This window comes from Monodelphis domestica, chromosome 3, assembly GCF_027887165.1.
Source record: "Monodelphis domestica isolate mMonDom1 chromosome 3, mMonDom1.pri, whole genome shotgun sequence".
Lineage (NCBI taxonomy): Eukaryota > Metazoa > Chordata > Mammalia > Didelphimorphia > Didelphidae > Monodelphis > Monodelphis domestica.
Window position 1 is genome coordinate 210,923,074 of NC_077229.1, and position 21,198 is coordinate 210,944,271.

The 21,198-nt window shown below is 38.1% G+C and overlaps 1 protein-coding gene across 7 annotated transcripts in view; it reads left to right on the forward strand.

Annotated features, from left to right (window-relative positions):
• The window catches only part of JARID2 (jumonji and AT-rich interaction domain containing 2), a 309,369-nt gene that overhangs the window by 231,475 nt on the left and 56,696 nt on the right, over positions 1-21,198 (forward strand). For all 7 annotated transcript variants that reach the window (XM_056823455.1, XM_056823456.1, XM_007487918.3 and 4 more), the window contains one exon: positions 13,793-13,969. In XM_056823455.1, the coding sequence (XP_056679433.1) occupies positions 13,793-13,969 (177 nt within the window). The remainder of the gene's footprint in view (positions 1-13,792; positions 13,970-21,198) is intronic.

A 21,198-nucleotide genomic window follows, 5' to 3' on the forward strand; every position in this document is an offset into this window, starting at 1 on the left:
GAGATTGGAAGGCATAGCATGGATAGCTGTCATATGAAATGTGTGATACAGAGGGTTAGTTTTTGTGACTGCAAGCCCCTTGTTAGATATTTAGATATATTTTGACCATAAGGAATCCAAATCCTTATCATTCCTGCTCCAGTTTTAGAGATTTATGTTATAAGGTACCACATGAGTACTGCATAGCATAAAATCAAAATCCTGAAGAGAATGCAGTCAGTCAAATCATTTGTCCTTGGTGACTTTAATAGAAAAAGTATTTTGCTGCAGAGTATTGTCTAATGCTTTTGTGTTTGGAAAGGGCCACCTTGCCCAGGCATTTTTTAGTAAACTAATCATCTAGTAAACTAAGTAAGAACTGCTTTGGTGCAAGATTCACTTGGATAAAGAAGTCAAAAAGAAGAGCTAGTATATTTTACTTTAAAGGTGTTCAGTTCTATTTGGGTTTATATATAAAAGACTAAAAACTAAGAAGGTAGAATATAGACTAAAACAGGGTTTTAGGCTGAGTAGTTATACTTGTGACACATGGAATAAAAGTTTAGCTGTAAGAAAACAGTTCTTACCCTCTCTTCTCTTCCTTCTCTCTTATATTCCCCCTTTCAAAATTGCATTAGTAGAGATCCTCAAAAGTTCCTCTGGCACTTAAAACTGTGCATAAAAGTATATATGCCCACTAATTTGGTATTTAAAAAGTCATAGACAACTTTATATCTTATTATAAGGCATTTAAAGGTCAGTCAGCTACATTTGGCCAGTGTCTATTCCTTCCCATTTTAATATCTTGACACAGAATTTCTAATGGAAGAGATAATGGAACAAACATGCAGAAATATACCTGGTGTTTGCAGTGTTCTTACCTCTAAATAGCTGCTCTGCCTGAGCTCACATAACCTTTGCCAAAGGCATAATTAGTATCTTTCATTGGTGCATGTGAAGAGGACCTGAGCTTGTTTAGAATAGTATACATATCTTTACATTGTTATATTTCCTGTCACCAGAATGAAATTATTCCTAATAGTTTTTGTTATCTTTCTGCTCATCTAATTTTACATTATTTACAGATGGGGGGATGAAACTTATCACTCAACACATTACTCTAGAAACCTGATGACTCAGGTGATCTGAATGGGACTTTCATTTTTAAGAAATTAATTTTTTCTAAGTAAAATATTAAGTCTTTTGGCTTGCATGCCTCTTTTTAGTGTAGAATTTGCATGGGATTGTGAATGCTCTACACTGTCAGGACTTATCAGAATTGCAGGGATTTCATGGACTAGGCCCTGTGGAAGTGTCTGCCATTTGAGGAATAGCAGAACTTAGTTCAGAGAGGCTAATTACCAGATTGACCACAGAGTGAGGATGATTCTTTTTTTTCCTTTCCTTTTTTTTTTTGCTGCTTCACCCATCCTCCATGGCCTCCTAATGAATTTGGAGAAGGATTGTTGACTTTGTCATTGGAAAGGAATTATTCATTTTGACGGAATCCAAGACATCTGAGTTATTGAGGCAAAATAGTATATGAGATTCTGTATCTATCAATAACAATGTATATGCCATTTTTACTAGAAAAATGGAATGGATTTCCCTTTGCACTAAAATTTCTCTGCCCCAATTTCCCCTTTCTATTAACACTTCCCTATCTCTCATTACTCTCAATCTACTTTAAGTATCATGATCAAATTCATTTTGATATATTGTATATAAGGTTTCTTATTGTATATAAGCTTGGGATGCTACAAGAGGGAACCCCAAAGCAGAACCTTGGAAATGAATGGTATCCGTGGTACTCTGGTTGCCATGATTTGGCATTGAGTACCATTTGGTGGAGATGCACTGTATTATTTTAAAAGAGGTCAATTAAAAAAAAATCTTTAGAGCTGCCATTTTGGGGCCTTTTCTCTAGTGATTCTGCGATAGCATTACCTTTATGACACAAGAGTTTCAAAGACAGGCAGCCTGCCAGCCTCCAGTTGATAGAAACAGGAGGAGGGAAGGGATGCCTGTGGAGTTCTCCACGAAAGTATGTATGCTTTCCCCTCCAGAGCACATTTTGCCATTCAGCAGTGACTTTGAATATTATGGGAGAATGAATTCTAAGTAGGGCAGATGCCTGGGGTGATATAGTGGTCATATAATGAGAGGGGATTAACCTGCTAAAAAGCAATTAAACAATCCCTGAGCACAGAAGGAACCTTCAGGAACAAGATGGGAATACCTCACATTATAGAAAGTAGTTTGGGAGGGGGGGAAAAGCTTTCTGAACTGAATCCACAACTTCTCAATGGGCCCTGTCTGTATCTTGCAGTTTTTGGGGAGAGATGGTGAAACAGTTCTCAGAGTCTTTTCCTTTCTCTTTCTTAAACCACAAACTCTTGGCTTATGAAACTCTTTATTTTTCATCCGACTGTTTCCTGTGCAAGTGGGCTAGATCCCGCTGAGTAAGCTATTTCCCTGTTAGGGACAGGTTTATCAGGCTAGTTATGAAAGAAGATCCTGCTTGAGGAAGATGATCTCTTTTAATTGCTTTGTGACCTTGATGAGCTGCTAGGGGACTGGTAGGAGAGTGAGGAGCAAGGCAGGGAGGCACACCATGAGCACCTCACCTCTCCATTCGTGTTTCTCCCTCCCTTGTTCCTGGCTAAAGCAGACTACTTGTTGGCTGGGGCTGCCCTGTGTAGCTTCATCCTTGCCTCCCATTGATTGGTTCCCTCAGTGTTTTCCTGTCCTTGCTGAGATCCTTTTAGAGAGACCAGGAACACATTTTTTAAGCAGACTGTGGCCTATTTTGAATTGTGATGGAAGGAGAGACTGCTCTTCCTTGTCTTTATAGTTCAGAGAAGGCTAATGGGGCCAGTTCTGCTCTGCAATAAATAGGCAAGATGGATGTTTTAGATGAAAAACAACTTGCTTAGGGTCATGTAGCTATTCAAAGCCTTGAGGCTGGATTTGAATTCAAGTCTTAACCTCCTTGCCAAAGTATTCTATGTTATCAACCAATGGGCACACACTCCCTGACCTCCTACACACCAGGCACTTTTGTTACAACTATTTACCAAAAACAAAAAGAGCTTATTGTCAGAGATCTGACATTCTATTGGGACAATCATTGTGTATATACTTATCTGTGTAACTGCATTTCTAACCTAATGGGATATGTCTAGTGCATCATAAGAAATGAGGAGGGAAGGAAGAAAGGAAAGATGGAAGGAAGGATGAATGAATGGAAGGACTTAATCTACTCCTGCTATGTCAAGCCAGTGATGGCAAAGCTTTTAGAGAAGTGCTACCTCCCAATCCCAACTGAGTGCTGTGCCCGTACCCCACCCCCCCACCCTCACACAGTGCCAAGGGTGTCCTGCCCTCCTTTTCCCAACACAGGAGAGGGAGGAAGTGCTTTCATTGGGCTGCTGGGCAGAGGGGTAGGTGATGTGAAAAAATATCCTCAGGCACATGGAAAGGGGGAGGGAAATAGCTCCTATTGAGTCCCTCTGCCTGTCTGGTAATGAACTTGGGGTGAGGGCAGCTCTGTGTCCACAGAGAGCACCCTGCCATTTTTCGCACCTGTGCCAGAGGTTTGTTATCATTTGTCATCTTTAAAAGAGCCCTGGGAGGTAGGTGGTATTATTACCACCACTATTTTGTAGTTGTTGTTGAGGAAAATGAGATAGAGTTTGGAAAGTGACAGTTAATAAGTGTCTGAGGCTGGATTTGAACTTGGATCTTTTTCACACTTCAGGCCCAGCTCTGCTCCCTTTGTATTTCAAGGGCTTAGCACACATGATAAATGCTGCTTGTTAAATTAAATAAATGAAATCAATACTTGTTAAATTTAATTGAATCTGAAGGCTATCTGTAGATTTATATTTGATTCACTGTGCGTATTTTTGAGATTTTTAAAATCGTAAACTAGGGAAAAGAGGCAATCGAGAGACTTTCTAGGACATCTGGAAAAGATTGTGGGTAAAGAGTGCCAGCTTTAATTATAGATATTTCTTCCTTCCTCATCACTTGCACAGAAACTCAAAACCAGGTTAGTGAAGATGATAAGTGTATGTTCTGTATAACCCTAAAATCAAGCTAGGAGGGCAACATTCTGCTTGTAATGGGGCCACTTTTATAGCCTGTTCCCTTCAGTAGGAATTCTTCAAAGAGTTATCCCTTAGGTTGGTTCTGTTGTAAAGAAGACAGGATTAGAGCAAGTTTGCAGGGGCATGAGACTAACAAGGAGAGAATTCTAGAATTGTAAAGTAAGGGAGAGACAGTTAACTGAGGTTTAGGGGTCTTTCTCTGCTTTGACCTCGGAGAGACAGGCTGCTTTTCCTTAGTAGCTTATACTACCCTAAATTCCCTATCCTGTTTTGCTGTCCAGCTGCCCTGCTTTCTTTGCTGATCTGTGTGTTATCTACTGTAGTTCCTGGTGATGCTGAACCATCTGGCATCTGATTGTGAGACTAGGCCTTGGGTCCCTTTGGATCTAGGACCTTCCTGGGGACCCTATCAGGCATACACAGACCCCTTTCTTAAAACCAGCCAAGGGAGGTTTAGTTTAGCTGAGATCAGGAACTGGGAATTTTAGGCAGTGAGGAGAGGATTAGAGTAGGAAAAATCACTCTGGAGAAATCTCTGTGAAGAGATATTAGTTTCTGGGGTACTAGAAAATTAGCTTTAGGTTATCCCATTCCCTTCTACTTTATTTCTTTTATTAAAGCTACTTTCCATTTCACTGAGTGATCTGTGTGTCATTTTAGAGTCAGGTTCTGCCTGCCCTGGGCTCTGTTGGTCTTCCCAGCCTGTTATCTTCTGATACTGGCCCAATCCTATCCCTCTGGTTCCATCCGCATTTAAATCACCCTCCTATCAATCAATTCAAAGAGAATGAATGTGAAACATAGGGAAGAAAGAGAGGGGGAGTGTGGGAGGTGGTATTCACTGTGCTCTGTTTCACTGAGGTCAGCAATGTTGATGAAACCAATACCATTGTTGAATCTCATTTTCAGGCCATTACTTCACTTATTACCTATCCTTTAAAAAAATTCCATTTGGCCAAGAACTCTATATTTCCAAATATGATATTGCTTCCCCAGCTATTCTCAATAGTTCAGAACATTCAGGTAGGTTCTAATTTCCTAGTTTACCTACCTGCTTTTTCCCCATTAATACTACTCATACTTTCTCTCCCAACTTATATATTTTCAAAACACATTGTTGATACATTTCCTGACTATGATTTACAAAATAGAGCATGAGGGTTTTCATACTATTTCAATAGGTTTTTTCATTTTCTTTTCTCTTTGCCTGGATGCTCTTTTAGGCTACAGCTTTGTATTAATCTACTGGAGTTCTCTTTGATTTGGATTTCTGGCTATATGAAGAGTAGATTTTGAATTTATATGTTTAAGTTGTAGCTATATAAATGTCTATATGTGTGTCTTTACAAGGAAGGTATTTGTACACCTATTAGAGAAAGAGGGTATAATTACTGAGTTAGAACGAGTTTTTCTCATTTGAAGGGGTTCTTCCTAGTTTTAAACTATCAAACATTAACTCATGGGGTGATAAGAATACAGGACTTTGGAATGACAAAGCAAGAATACCCAGATTATTAAAATGTCACAAAAGGTAGTTCTACAAAGACTATATCTCTGTCCTCCTTCCCTCAATTTGCTACTAGTATATGATGGTGGTGATGGGCACTAAATCAAAGTCTTTCTCCCATCATCTTTGATCAGAAATAATGTCAGTTTTGCATTATGTCAGTGAATAGGTCAAATACTATCTCATATATTGATAAAATATATTATCATCATCACTGGCCAGTTTGTATTGGTTCTGTCCAAAGAATTTGAACTACCAGTTTCTACATCTCATTTAAAGAGAGTAGTAATGATTAGAAGATTTGTCTAAAGCAAAACTGGGCTATCTTTAATTTGTTAAAGAAATGGTGAAAGGAAGAGGGAAGAGAGAAGGGGTTGAGGGGTTTGTCTTGTCAACATGCTTTCCTGAGAAGTATCCAATTTTTTAGAAACCACAGCCTAAATTAGAGAGAGCAGGCTTTTGGATTACACTGATTTCTGTTGTGGTTGTAACATACCACAGTTTGATTTTTGTCCAGATGAAAACATTTGGTTTGCACTTCAGTAAATATTGCGAGACATTGCCAGCTAATGCTGAAAAGTAATGAAATACTGCTTTGGCAAAACGCAGATGCTTTCATTGCTCCTGATTCCACTGCTCTCATCCAAGTTCAGATTTTTTTCACATTTGCTAATGCACTTTAAATAAGCAGAGAGGGAAATCTGCCTCTAATTGTTATTGAAAAATAATGTGGTCAAAGAAAAATTTAATTCCATGGATTTTTAAAAGGAAACTAATTTTTTGAGTAATCGGAGCTTTGCCACCTTAAAACAACTCTTTTAGGGGTTGCATCTCTAAAACCACCAACTGTCAGGTGACATGTGCTACCATTCTGCATAACAAGTCAAACTCTGTATTTTGTTAATTAAGGACCTAAACCAGACCTATTTGATAATTAAGGCTCAATAATCAGGGATTTTATTGCCTTAAGAACACAAAAGGCATGAGAGAAAATTAAAACTGCTATGTTATTTTTGTCATCATTTCTCCCCTTCCTTCCCTCCTTCATAGTTTTAGACATTGTCTTTCTACCTGTCTTCCATTTATTTTTCTTTTATTATATTCACACACACATATACCCTTTCTCCCCTGTGAATTTTAGATTACTCCACCCTACTTATTCTAACAAAAACAGGAATGTCTACACCCATACTTAAGGATTAAGTATTTAGGAGGATGGCCTATGATAGACATGGGCTAGCAAATGACAAATCAGAAACAACTGACAGATCCCCTGAGCTGTCCTAAGTCAAGCTTAAGCTACCATTGGTACATGTGAGACGCAGGAAAGTGATGTAAAAACTGTCCATGTATTTCGCGCCACTTCCTCTCTCCGGCCTTCTTCCGCTGAGAGGTGACTCTGGAGGCAGCCTGCTGAGCATTTTGGCATATTCGAGTGGTGGCAGCCATTGTCTGGGGTTGGTGGTGAGTTTTCCTTCATACTATACTGGGAGAAGCTTAGTAGCCTCGTTCAGGTGAGGCAACTTTACTGATCTCTCCAGGAGTTTAGACTGATTATTTTCTCCTTTACCTTCCAAACACTATCCTCTTAGAAAAACCTCTATTCGTCAAAGACCTTGTGGTGGAGGTCTTTGAACTTTCCCTGGCACAGGCCAGGTGGGAGAAATCCTATACCCTCTTCTCTTTCTTCTCCTTAATTCCTTCCCTCTATATTAATTAAAATCATCATAAATTTCCAAACTGATTTGGGTATTTTATATGGTATTTTCTCTGGTGATCAAATTAATTTAGATTAGGTCACAACCCTAAAATTATCCTTACACCCTCCTTTTCCCTCCCCCATACTTCCTTAGTTTTAGTTCTAAGACAGAAGAGTGGCATAAGGTAGGCTATCGGGATTCAATCACTTTTCCAGGGTCATTTAGCCAGGAAGTGTCTAACGTCACATTTGAACCCCGGTCCTCCTGACTCCGGGACTGGTGCCCTTTCTCCTATGCTACTTAGCTTCCCCATCTTCATACTTTTAAAAGACAGTACCCTACACTAAGTAGGTGAAGGGAGTTTCCACCCTGAGAATGCTTCTACTCTCTACCTTCCCTAGCAGTTTGCAACTTTGTAGTTTTATTTTGTCCTTTTCTCACTTGTTTATATTTTTGTCATCACTGTTTCACTTACAGACTTTCCAACCTGCTTTGTAATTTCTATCCCTGGGTTTCTTAGTGAATCTTGTGTCAAATGTATATTGTTCTTGGTTTGAGAGTCAACCCTTTTTTTTTAAACTAACTTTAGCCTTATTTCCTACTCATTTTTCAGTTATTGATTAATGGTCACTTGTTAATATAAGTATACATTTAGCCTTTTTTAAAGTGGTTTGCATTTGCTGAGTGATCTGCTATATGGCACAGCACTCTTATATCTTACAAATTTTTTATTTTACCTTTTTATTGTGGTCACAGGAAGCTCCAGACCTCTTGGCTGGTCATTATTGTCACAGATTTGTTATAGCCTCTTCTCCCAGGGTCCTGGATAGAAAGAAGGGTCATTTGCTGTGGCAGAGAAAGATTCCTTCCTTCATGATGTGTTTTGCTGTGATTATTTTATGGTGGTCTTTTGATGGAGTTTGTATGTGTTAATTTCTTTACTGACTGATAGATTTGATATAAGACTTAAAGACAAAAATGACTCTCCGTTAAAGTAGTGAGGGCAGCAGGCAATTGATAGAGCACTGGGCCTGTAGTCAAGAAGATCTAAGTTCAAATCAGACCTCAGACCTTACTAGCTTTGTGACCCTGGGCAAGTAACTTATCTCTGTTTGCCTCCATTTCCATATTGGGAAAATAGGCTCGAGATGGAAATAGCAAACCATTCTAGTATATTTGCAAAGAAAACTCCAAAGAGGTCCAACAGTATTTACTGCCCAAGGTTTTTTTGACAGTCATTCTTTTTTCCACTTGTGTTTTTCAGTATTAGTTAACTTAAAGGAAGGACTTTGACTCCATTGCCATCTTTTGTATATTTGACTTGAGTTTTGCCATCTTCATTTACATTATTGTCATCTTTGGGGTGTTGTTTTCTTCACAAGACTTTTTTTTTTCCCATGATCTTTTTTCTCAACAAAACTAAGACATCTTATAAGCCAGTTATGGCAAACCTTTTGGAACATTTTAGGGATCCCATGCCATGCCCCACCCACCCACAACTGCATGCCTATGCCCTCCACCTGATTGTTTGCAGCATCCCATCCACCTCTGGGTTTCTGGGGAGGCCCCAGTATTTCATACCCTCTCCTTGTGTTTGAGGGGGCCGGCTGGTAATGTGGAGAGAAGCTAGGATACTCCACCCACAGTGTTCGGGTCACTGGCTTGGCCAGCGGCCTGCACATGACCCTGGAGAGGTCTTTGTGTGTCATCAGTTTGCCAGCACATCTGTAAGCTTATTTATCATGTATTTCCCCATTCATGGTGTCTTCATCTCCTTCTTATGATTTTCCTAGGGAAAAGGTAATTTTCTTTCTCTATCTCATCCCAACATCTAAGACAGAAGATGGTAAAGGCATAGGCCCAGTGCTGAGGCCACCTATGGCCAAAAAAGGACAAGACCCACTTATTTGAGGAAAACAACAGCATACCATGGGACACAGTGACTCTTATCTAGTTACATGGCATGAGTCAGTGGAATGGAACCATTAACTCAGATCAAATAAAAGTTGTCATATTTTCTTAATAGGGTGTGTAAATTTACCTCCCTAAGGTACGTGTCCCGTCCGTCTCCCCCCCCCCCCCCCCCCCATTATTTCAGTAACTTTCCTGAACATAGTATCACCATTCCCCTTTATGTTTTATTTCCCACATTAGACTGCAAGTTAACAGGGATAGTCTTTGCTTTTGTCTCCCCAGCAGCTGTGCTAGTAAGGGCTTCATAAATTACCCCCCTCTCTCCCTCCCATAATTAGTCTTTAATAAATGTTTGGATTGACTTTTTTTTGTGTGAGCATAAGTGATCTGGTATTTATAGACAGTAGAGGTTCTTCTTTAAGCTATATTTTGAATAATGGGTTTATCATAAGCAGAGAGGACATCCAGAATTATCTAGTTAAATATGCTATTTTGACCAGTTATTGTCTCTTCTCTCTTAGCCCCAAGCTTTTTTTTTTTTGGTTACCATCCAACATTACCTAATATTGAATGGATATAAGTATATGATGTCAAGGACAAAAATCTACTTTAGGCTTTAAATTACAACAGAATTCTCTGCATACCATATGGTTGCCCAGCCCGAGGTGATGACCCATTTAAGTCAAAATAATATCAGGGATGCCTTAATTTAAGGAAACAACAATGCAAAAGAATTCTCACTTGTTAAGAGGGTAAATTAGGCAGGTCAAATAGCAAAACCAATTTTAAACTTTACTACTGTGTGAATTCCTTTAAATGAGGTATTGTTGAACCAACAACATTTTTTGAACATCATTTTAATATGTGTTAACATTTGCTTTCTTCGTTTTAGAAAAGTGTTGAATTATAGGTGGAGAATATTGTATACATGGTCAGAAGTGGTCATGGTCTTTACTCAAGCTACATTCCTTCCTCCCCTCCCATTTTCCTTCACTCTCTCCTTACCTCCTTACTTCCTTCTTTCTCTCATTTTCTTCTTTTCTTTTTCCCTTCACTTTATCTACCTGGTAAGAATCCCTGGGTAGTAGTAGGGTATACCCCAAAATAGCTGTGATATGAATACAAATGTAGTAATGAAACTTTCATTTTAAAATGGTAATAATAAGATTTCCATTCTCTGTAAAAACAATATAATTTCATTTGTTGTTGGCCATTTATCTTCTTTTTAAGATCATATAAATTTGAAAGATTATTTTTGTTCATCCATATAACTATCATCCTGTCCCCCTTCCTTAGACCTTTCCTTTCAAATCATTTTTAAAAAATTGTCATCTTTCTTTAGAGGTTTCCTCATTTTAAACATTAGTGCATTAAATTTAGTGCAAGCAAGACTGTGAGATTAAATGGAAAGTGTTCTACCAAAATCCCCACTAAGTATAATATCTAATATCTCTTTTTCTCCACTTCCCCCCAATACCTTTCTCCCTTTCCCAATTGGAAAGGGGTATAAAAGAAAGAAATTTGAGACTTTTTAGAGAAGGTGAAATAATTTCATTTTTAGTATATTGCTCATCCTCAAGCCTGTGTATCATCCATTTTGAATAGGGAGTTAAGAGGTGATGTTATCAGGAAGAGGCTTGCCCTCACTTAGACAAACCAAGGGATTATTAGTTTTTCTGCTCCTTTGTAGAGTAGATATTCTCCACCACACATTTATAATGATCTTCTTGCCAGTATTCTATTTTCTAAACCCTGACAACCCCCCACCCTCCATTTGCTCTGCGGGTGTATTGGGGGTAATAATTTTCCTTCCCTTTAAATTTGACATCCTCTTCCAATTCCATGTTCAGCTTTGATTTCCTATCCTACTAAGCCCCAGTTAGTTAATGCCTCTGAGGTCTGATTTAGCTCCTTGCATTGCGATTTCTGATTCACTTTGTTTGTGACTCATACTTTCGCATTGGTGTTTGAATATCTGAGATCACAGGTGTTATTGCTAGCTCCTTGCTTGGATGTGTCTCCTGTAAATTCCTAGCATTGTTAACTCTTTTATTCTCTCCACTTTGTAGATGCTCTCTATGGTATCTGATCCATTGGTCATCAATTGATACTTTTCTCCTCTTCCCTTTTATTTCCAAGAGTTCTTTTGATTAGATTTATTTTTAGAAATCCAGGAAAATTCATTTATGAATGGACATTTGTAAGAAGCAAGTTGGATTTGTTATTATTTAATGTTAGTTTGTAATTAATCACAAACACACACATTTCAAGTTAAGCTGATCCTTAGGATTTGTCTCCTTACCTCCATCATTTCCTCCTTTTCCTCACTCTAACCTTTGCCGTACTAATTTCTTTATTGGATCGACAAATCCAGCAGTCTGTGTCATGTGGAACCTTCTAAATTGAATCTCTGTCTCCAATTCGTATTTCTCCCCTCCACCTCCATGTCCTCAGAGAGTGGATGTAAATGTCTTCTCCTGTCTCTTTGGTGTTAAGCTTGTTCTTTGTAAATTTGCACCTATCATTTTCTGTTGTTTGTAGTTATTCTTTTTATTTATATTTATGTTATTGTAGCCATTGTATATATTGTTTTCATGGCTCTGCCATTTCATTTTGAACCAGTTCATGTAATTCTTTTTTTTTTTTTAAACCCTCACCTTCTGTCTTGGAGTCAATACTGTATATTGGCTCCAAGGCAGAAGAGTGGTAAGGGCTAGGCAATGGGGGTCAAGTGACTTGCCCAGGGTCACACAGCTAGGAAGTGGCTGAGGTCAGATTTGAACCTAGGACCTCCTCTCTAGGCCTGGCTCTCAATCCACTGAGCTACCAAGCTGCCCCCTATGTAATTCTTTACACACTTTTCTTTGTTTGACATGTTTGTCTTTTTTTAAAGCAAGTTAATATTGTATTACTTTTATTTATCATAGCTTATTTATTCAATTCTAAATTAAAATCTATCTATTTTGTTTCCAGTTCTTTGCTACCACAAAAAATAGCTAATATAAATTTTTGTATAATTTTTTAGATGTGGTTTTCCAAATCTTAGAATTAATTCTGTGTATTGGTTTTAAAGAGTGGTGGGGGCTAGGCAGTGTTGTTAAGTGACTTGACTTGTCCAAGTTCTTGCAGCTCGCAATTGTCTGAGGCCAAATTTTAACCCTGGGCTTTCTGCCTCTGGACCTGATTCTCTATCTGCTGAGCCTCCCAGCTGCCTCTGGAGCCTTTTTTCCCCCCATTATCTTTTTTTCCCCCCTTTCCCCCAGTGTCTTCCTTGCAGTGTAATCTCTAAGAGAAAGGGTGTATTCATTTAAACCACTTTATTACCATAATTTCCAGAATGGTTGTATCAATATACAGTTCAGAATATTTCTATCCTGTGTCATTTTTGCCCATTTGCTAAGTGTGAGGTCACACCTCAGAGTTGTTTTGTCATTATTTTATTAGTAGTTACTTGGACTTTTGCATATTGTTAATGACTTGTAATTTTTCTTTAGATAATTGTTTTTTCTTCCTCTGTTTTGACTACTTCTTTGTTAGGAAATGGCTTTTGATATTATGAGCTATTACCAAGATACAACTGCCTATGTATCTTGGTAATCCTATAACTACCAGAATTATTTTGCTAAGGAGCAAATATTATTTGTCTTTTATCTTACACTTTTCCTGTTTTTGTGAAAGTTTTATAATGTACATCATTATTAGTAAAATAGCATGTATATAATTTTTAAGTCAGTAAATATCCAAGGTTGGCATAGGTGCTTAAAAAATTTTCACTGATAAGTGCTTGATCAAAAAATCTGGAAACTAATCATTTGTAGCACCTTTTTGTCCATGACACCTCTTGAAATATATCTTGAGAATTGAGATGGCAAGTGTGGGAAGGGTTGTGATCAGTGCCTTTTTCTTCCATAAATAAAAATTCTTCTCTAGAATTGTTTCTACCGCTACCCATGACTTGGCATCTCTACTAAAATCAACAGTATTATGTTTTGTGGTGTGTTCTGAAATATATAACTTACAAAATTTGAAACTCAGAATGGCCTGTATTCCTAAGGGGGAATAATTTCTCATTCTCATTTTTTATATTTTTTATATCATTGTAAGAATTATTAAAGAAGGGGGCACCCACATTGCTCAGTGAATAGAGTCAAACACAGAGACCGGAGGTCCTGGGTTCTAATCTGCCTCTGACACTTCTTCTCTATGGGACTCTGGGCAAGTCATTTAACCTCCATTGCCTAGACTTTACACTTCTTCTTATGCCTTAGAGCTAATACATAGTATTGATTTTAAGATGGAAGATCCTTAAGAAATTGCATTCATGCACTATGAAAGTTAAATAATATTGTTTTTAGGCTAGCGGTATTTCTTTTTTGCCTATGAAATGACAAGTTAGAACTGAATTCCCTGGATGTTAGACTTATTATTTAATGTTCACTGTCAGAAGTACAGATATTGTTATTTATTCACACATCTCTTATACCCATCAAGACAGCCAACACATTATCATTGTTTCTAGCCATTATACACTGTGGAGGGGTTTCTGTTAATGAGGCCATTTTTTCATACCCCCTCCCCAGGTTCCCCAGCGCTGCCCAACAACATGGTGTATTTTGGAAGCTCTCAGGATGAGGAGGATGTAGAAGAAGAAGATGAAGAAACAGAAGATACTAAAGCAGCCACAAACAACGCCTCGTCTTCATGCCAGTCAACCCCCAGGAAAGGGAAAACACACAAACATGTTCACAATGGACATGGTAAGTCCTTGAACATCATAGATTCCTTGAAGGAGATCCTGGGTTATGCCACAGGGAGTAAATGGCATTATTTGTACTTGACCTGATAGCCTCACACAGCTAAGAGACAGTGAGATCAGATGTGTTTGGAAGTAATATGATAGAAAGAATATTTATTAGGGGAAGGAACCTGAGAAACCTAGTCTATTTTCTTCATTTTATAGCAGGGGAAAGTGACTTGGAGGGAGAAAAGTGATTTATGCTCCATATCTCCCTTTTGTCACCTACCTTTCCTAAGCCTGGCCTTCTGCAGGAAGAAATGGGGATGACAGCCCATGGGCAAGATAGGAAAAATTGGATGGATTTCATATGACTTCTTGTATTCATATCTGCCAGAAATGGGGCTATTTAAATTGGTGATTGGAGAAGCTTTAATATTGCATATTTATTTTTCTCAGAAATCTTTATCATGAGGCACCTTTTGTCATGTGGTGGGACAAAGCTAAGTTACTAACTTTTAGGAGCTATGATCACAGTTGGGGATATTAGTTATACTTGGTATATATTAGTATTAGTAATACTTGGTCAAGAAGTATTTATTGATCGTATCCTCTTTACCTAACATTATCATGCTTTGCCAGGACTGCTTGCTTGTTGTCTTTTTGCTTCCCAACACTTAACACACTTTGTCACATAATAAAGTCTTCACTGATGGATTATCATTGTGGCAGATAATGAAGAAGTGCAAGTCATTATCCTTGCCTCAGTGAACTTATATATATATATATATACACATATATATATACATACATACTTTAGTTGGAAAAACAAGACCTGCATAGGACAGCTGTTGCTATTTACTTATAACAGACACTCAATTTTATGACCAAACCTATTTCTGAGATGGTGTCCAAATGTTTTACCGCACTGCCAGAAGGGTACAGGACACAGAAGGTTAAGAACCTCTGGCCCCGTGGAAATTATGATGTGTCCCAGAAACACTCTCAGAAACTTGTAGGGGTATATATAGGCTTGATCTTTTTGCTGCATGAAATCCTGCACTGGCAATATGGGTAGTATAAATGGAAAAGAAAGATGAAGTACCTTTTGAAGGCACATTGAACTTGTAAAGCTACCAAATGTGGGCTGTGGAAGGGAAGGGAAAAATTCATTAATTTTTCATCTTTTTGAAGGTTGGTTTTCTGAAATCAAAAGATTACAATGTAGAGAAATAGGTTTTTTGTTGTGTTTTTTTTTTTGTTTGTTTTTTGGTGGTGGAAGTTTGGTTCACTTTGAGCTTTCCAATAACCCAGATATTTGGGGATGTTGACTTGCAGCTGGAGTGAGATATTAGTGTGGGAAATAGAGATGTTAATCATCAGAGTTGATAGGAAAAGCCATGAAAATATGTGAACTCCTAACAGACTGTAGAAAAAGAGAAATGGGCACTTAGGATGTTTTTCTTTTTACCCTGAGGAAGAATTAATTTTCTTGTTCTATTTTAGTTGAAAGGATAATAAACAAAAGAGTAAATGTGAGCTCAATGTATGGATGGGTGAAAATAGGGACTAGACCTGTTTCCTAAGTTTTGCTATCTTACTAATAATCATTGGTATAGATCACACTGATTATTTCCACAAAGGCAACCTTAGTCAAAATGTATTTTAATGATGTTGCTATTGCAGTGTGGCCAGTCAATTGAATGAATTTGTCTTGTTGATCCCTACCCTAGGTACTTGTTGAAATTCAATTTTTTTGAAAAATCAAAACAAAAACAAATTTCCTCTCTTCCTTCTTGAGTCAGGCTAATGAAGAGAATGGATTTTCCTATACATATTTTTAAAGACAAGATTTTACTCCTGATGTCAGATTTTCATTCTACATGTGCATGGATCTCATTATTTTGATTTTCTTTTGACATCATGAGCCTCAACATGATTGTGGGAAGACAGGAGGTGTATCACTTGGTATCAGGTGATAGGAACTTTTCGTAGGGATGTCTGTGGGGGGTGGGTGGGTGGGAGTTATCGATGGTAATGGCTGTTTTTAGTTCTTATTTTGAAATGCTTTTAAAAATTTGGCTTAGATTATTTTTTAAAAACTCAAGACATTTATAGCACAGTGTGCCTAGGGATTTTATTTCCGTTTCTGGTGCTTTAGTTCATGCTATCCCTGGGTGCTAAACCCCAAATCTTAATTTGGCCTCCTCCAACATTGTGGGGTTCATTTTTTACAGACTTTATTCTCCAAGGCAATTGACTTCTGTGTGGAGGGGACAGCTCTCCCTAGCTGCATCCTGGGCTCTTTCCCCACAGTTTAGTAGAGTGGGAGGAAGGCTTATGTGGAGGTTAGTTCTATTTTAAACCCATGGGTCAGCTTTACTGCCAGACCATCATGCTATACTTGCATACATTTTTTCTCCCTGGGGTCATTTTCTGCAGTGCATAATTAAAAATAATTAAAAACCTTAATGTCTTAGGATCAATACTATATATTGGTTCCAAGGCAGCAAAGCTGTAAGGGTTAGGCACTGAGGGTCAAATGATTTGCCCAGGGTCACACAGCTAGGAAGTATCTGAGACCAGACTTGAACCCACAAAATTCCAGAGCTAGCCCTGGATCCCTCTTTCTGAGCCCCTCAGTTGAAGCCTCCCTCATGTTTCTTCAAGATTCTTAATCTTGTCCCTGAAGGAGCAGGCATTCAGTTTCAATTATATTTTTACTGGCCAATTAGGAGCAGAATTGGAAATATTTAGGTTCACTTTTCCTAAATTTGATTGAACCTTGTTCAAAAGTGTTGATAGTCATATACCTTTTCAGTTTGATGTAAGGAATAGCTAGTCTCTGATTTGGATCACTGGATTTAATTTTTGTGGTTTGTTAAAGAAATTCCATGAACTATTATTCCCTTAGGTGCCTTGGTCATAAACATGAAACATACTTTTTTTACATCTTGGGGTGGGGGGAAGATAGCCTAAATACCCCAAATTGAAGATACTGTTCCATGAAATTCTTATTCAGTTTCCATGTCTTTCCTTCTTTTGTTTTTCCTTCTTTCTTTGGAATGGCTTTCTGTGTTTCTAAATGACTCCCTATCTCTCCATTCTTTCCTTTTTAATCTTTCCTCTATCTCTCTTGTTTTCTATTCATTTCTGTCCTTCGTTTTGGTCACTGTAGGATGAGAGTTTCCCCCAAATGACGTATAATATTAATATTTTTAAATGGAGCTTTATAGTTCATGCTTTTATTTTAAATGGTTGAATCATTTTCTTTTTCTGTTCTTTTTTTTTTAAACCCTTACCTTCCATGTTGGAGTCAATACTGTGTATTGGCTCCAAGACAAAAGAGTGGTAAGGGCTAGGCAATGGGGGTTAAGTGACTTAGCCAGGGTCACACAGGTGGGATGTATCTGAGGCCAGATTTGATCTTAGGACCTCCCATCTCTAGATCTGGCTCCCAACCACTGAGCTACCCAGCTTCCCCCACTTTATTTTTCTTAAGAAACTAAAGTAAAATTTTAAAACAATAATGAGTATATAGACTTCAGTTCATATATAGATATAAAACTTCCCTGTGTAAGTAAACAGAGCATACAGACCTGTTCAACTCTACCGTTGTGAAAAGTATTTGGGGGTGGGGGGAGGACCAAGGTCAAAGAAGGGCCTTTTGAATGCATAGCAGTTTTCACTTATTAAGGCAAAAAAGATAGTTGAAGTCTAGGCCTTGATCCTAGGACCTTCCCCATTGCCAGTCCTAGATTGTGCCCTGGACCGTACAACTCTATGGGCCAGAGGATGTATTCAGGACCGTGAATGAGATCACTTTGTGGAAGGTGTCCAGGGGGTCCACCTGGTCCTGGAGTCAGGAAAGAACTATGTTCCAAGTTGGTCTTAGACACATTTAGCTGTGTGAGTTTGGATGAGTCTCTGTCTCCATCAGTTTCATCTTTTGAAAAATGGGGGTCCTCCTAGCACCTACCTCCCAGGGATGTTGGGATGATTAAATAGATACTCTCTGTCTTGCAGGTGACCCAGTGCCGGGCAGTTTTGTTTTTCATTTTCAGTCATATCCGATTTTTCATGACTGCATTTGAATATTTCCTGTCAAAGATCCTGGAGTGGTTTGCCGTTTCCTTCTCTAGCTCATTTTACAGATGGGGAATTGAGGGAAATAGGGTGAAATGACTTGCCTAGGGTCACACAGCTAGGAATTGTCAGATGCCAGATTTGATCTCAGGAAGAGGAGTCTTCCTGACTTCAGGTCTAGTAGCCTACCTGGGGTGCTTACTGATTGAATATTTTTTTTTCTGTTTTCTTTTTCTCATAATCAATAAGCATTTATTATGTGTGCTTCTAAGTGTTGAGAACACAAAAAGGGGCAAAGAACTTAAAACAAATGGTATTTGTTTTTATATTTTGGTTTGTTTGTTTTTTCCTTTTCCTGGCTTAGTCTCTCTGTCTGTCTAATTGCTCATCTCCATAGGACTCTAGTTTTTGTCTATTTCATTTGCTGTGTACAGTGCAGATGTTTTTCGTCTTCTAATAAAGTAGATTCTGACCCCATGTGGGGGAGGGCTTAGAAGGGGGTGGGTCATATTTTTGTATTAAGCACCAATCACAGCACCTCTGTATGTATGTGTACTCTCCCATGAAGGCCCCCAACTCTCTTTCCCGTTGAATGGATGAATGTCTTTGTTTCTCCGCTCCCCTAGACAGAGGAGGGGGCTGCTTCAGGTTCTGGACATGCGAAGTCCTCTTGTGAGCACGGATAGCCAATTTGATTAGTTTCACTTAGCCATTGCCACCTAGTCATTTCACCTAATGAACAGTTGAGGAGGGTCAGAAGGTACAAGGGTTGCATCTGCATTTCCTTTGGTGTGTGCTGTGGCTGGTTGACCTGAGTAAGCAGAGTATTTGGGGCGTAGTGATTGTCCACAGCTAAGGTAGCTTTGTGATCAGGAAGCACCTGAAGAGATTATTTAAATACTGTGGAGTTAAACAAGTTGTTTGAGACACTGGCATTTTTGTCATAAGGGAGAATGATGAGCCAGATGGACAATCTGCTTTCATATCATTTCCACATTTCAGCGGATTGACCAGCTATTGGCAGATTGTTAATTATAGTTTTCTTAGAGAATGCTATATAGGATAAACAGGTTGTAGCAAGGCATGAACCTTCCTGAGATTCTCATGACTAACTAACTCTTATGATATACATAGCTTTCTACTTCTGATTCACTCAGTCCCCTGCAATTTCTAGCAGCATACTCTGTACCAGTACAGAATGAAATTTAATTGGGTGTGTTCAGTTATTACTGGGATTTGTCATTAAAGCATAATTTTTGAATAGTAAACTTTTCTGAAGTTAATTAAATTGCTTGTTTTTGCAACAAGGAATGTTAAATAGACCAAAGGAATCTATGAGTTACAAATGGATTTAAGCTTGTTTAGAATCTAGAATATGGCCTCCCTTTAATTTTTTGAACTTGTTCAGTTTAAATTCTGCCTGTTCCTTTAAATGTGTGTCACCTTAACCAACAATGGGAGGAAATAGCAGGGGTTTTGCTGGCAAGAGGGCATTTCCATGTAGACTTTTTAAACTGAGCATGTCATTGGACTCCCAGCTGGAATGATTTAATTGCTTTTGGATTCACACTGGGGGCATGGTGTTTAAAGGCCAGAAAGCAATCATTTGAACTACTGTACCAAATTTCTGCTTGGCATTTGCCTGGGAGGAGCAGTCAGCTGCCTCCTGGGGGATGTTTCATCAGCTTTTGGTGATAGAATGAAGAGATCTCTAGCTTTCTGCATTTAAAAAATTAAGAGGTTTCCTCAGTGTGCCTTTTTCCTTGTTCTTTTAAGACCAGTGAATTTCACAGAATTTTTATAAATAGGGAGCATTCTATTCATTGTGAGCAAATTAAAATATGCAGCTAAGTTTATAAATATAATTCTAGCCTCACAGATAGAACTGGAAGATAGTTTATGCACTGACCCCACTCTTTCATTATTTTCCTTTTATAGATGAAGGAACTGTGCCCCAGAAATGTTAAGTGGTAGCAAGTGTCAAATCTGGCATTTGAACCTAAATAGTAAGATTCAAAATCCAGCCCTCTTTCTCCTATATCATTTGAGTTACTCATGAGCTCAGGAAACTTTTTAGCTTCTTTGGGTACCATATTCATATTTTTTATGTCTTTTGGCTTATTTTTATTTTTTATATTCCCCCTCCTCCAGATTACATGTAGATACAGTTTTAATAATCAGGGCTTCCAGGACAGTTTTAGGGTTATGTTGGAGTCAGTTCTAATGATCCAACTCACCTTCAGTTGATTGAGAGCCAGTCCTAGGACAGGAGGTCCGGGGTTTAAATCTGGCCTCAGACACTTCCTAGCTGTGTAACACTGGCTTGCCTAGCCCTTAACTGCTTTTCTGCCTTGGAACGAATACTTGTATTTTTTTAAAAAAAGTTCAGTGTTAACATTTATACTTCAGAAAATGACAATTGCTACTGATAAGAGCTTGACTGACTTATTTTATTGATTTTAGACTTAAAGTGTTTATGATGCAGATTAAACTTAAGTATGAATACTTTTTGTGGGGGGAGACAATTGTTGAACATTTGCTTATCAGAAGTAATGTTAAAGGCTCAGAGAATAAATGAATTATTACCTGATGAATATAAGAATGATAACTGCCCTTTCTGTAATGATTTAGGACTTTCAGAGTGCTTGAGCTCTGTTATGTCATTTGAGCCTCATAGCACATATTAGGATTTGCTCTGAGAAAAGACACTGAGTCACCTTGCTGTCCCCAAGTTGAAGAAATTGTGTTCTTTGATTCAATGACAGCTAGTACTTTGCTCGCACAGTTTTTTTCCCTCTTTCTAGTTTTAATAGAAATCAGTTGTAAATAAAAAGCTTATGATTACGAAAGATACAGGGTATCAAATTATACAATATCGATATACACAGGAACCATTCCATATTTATAGTAACCAATTTCAACTACTACAAGCATTCTTATAAATAGTCATTGTTTTTTAGAATGTTTATCTATTGTTAGGTATTAAAAAGTAAATTCAGTGATTAAGTATTGATTAAGTGCCTGATACGTTGAATGAACTGGGATGCAAAGGTAAAACATTTCCTGACCTGAAGGAGCTTACCTTATACTCTTGTTATAACTTGTATATCTGTAAGTTAACTAAAAAAAAAATTAATGGAATTTTTTTCATATCTAATTCCCCTC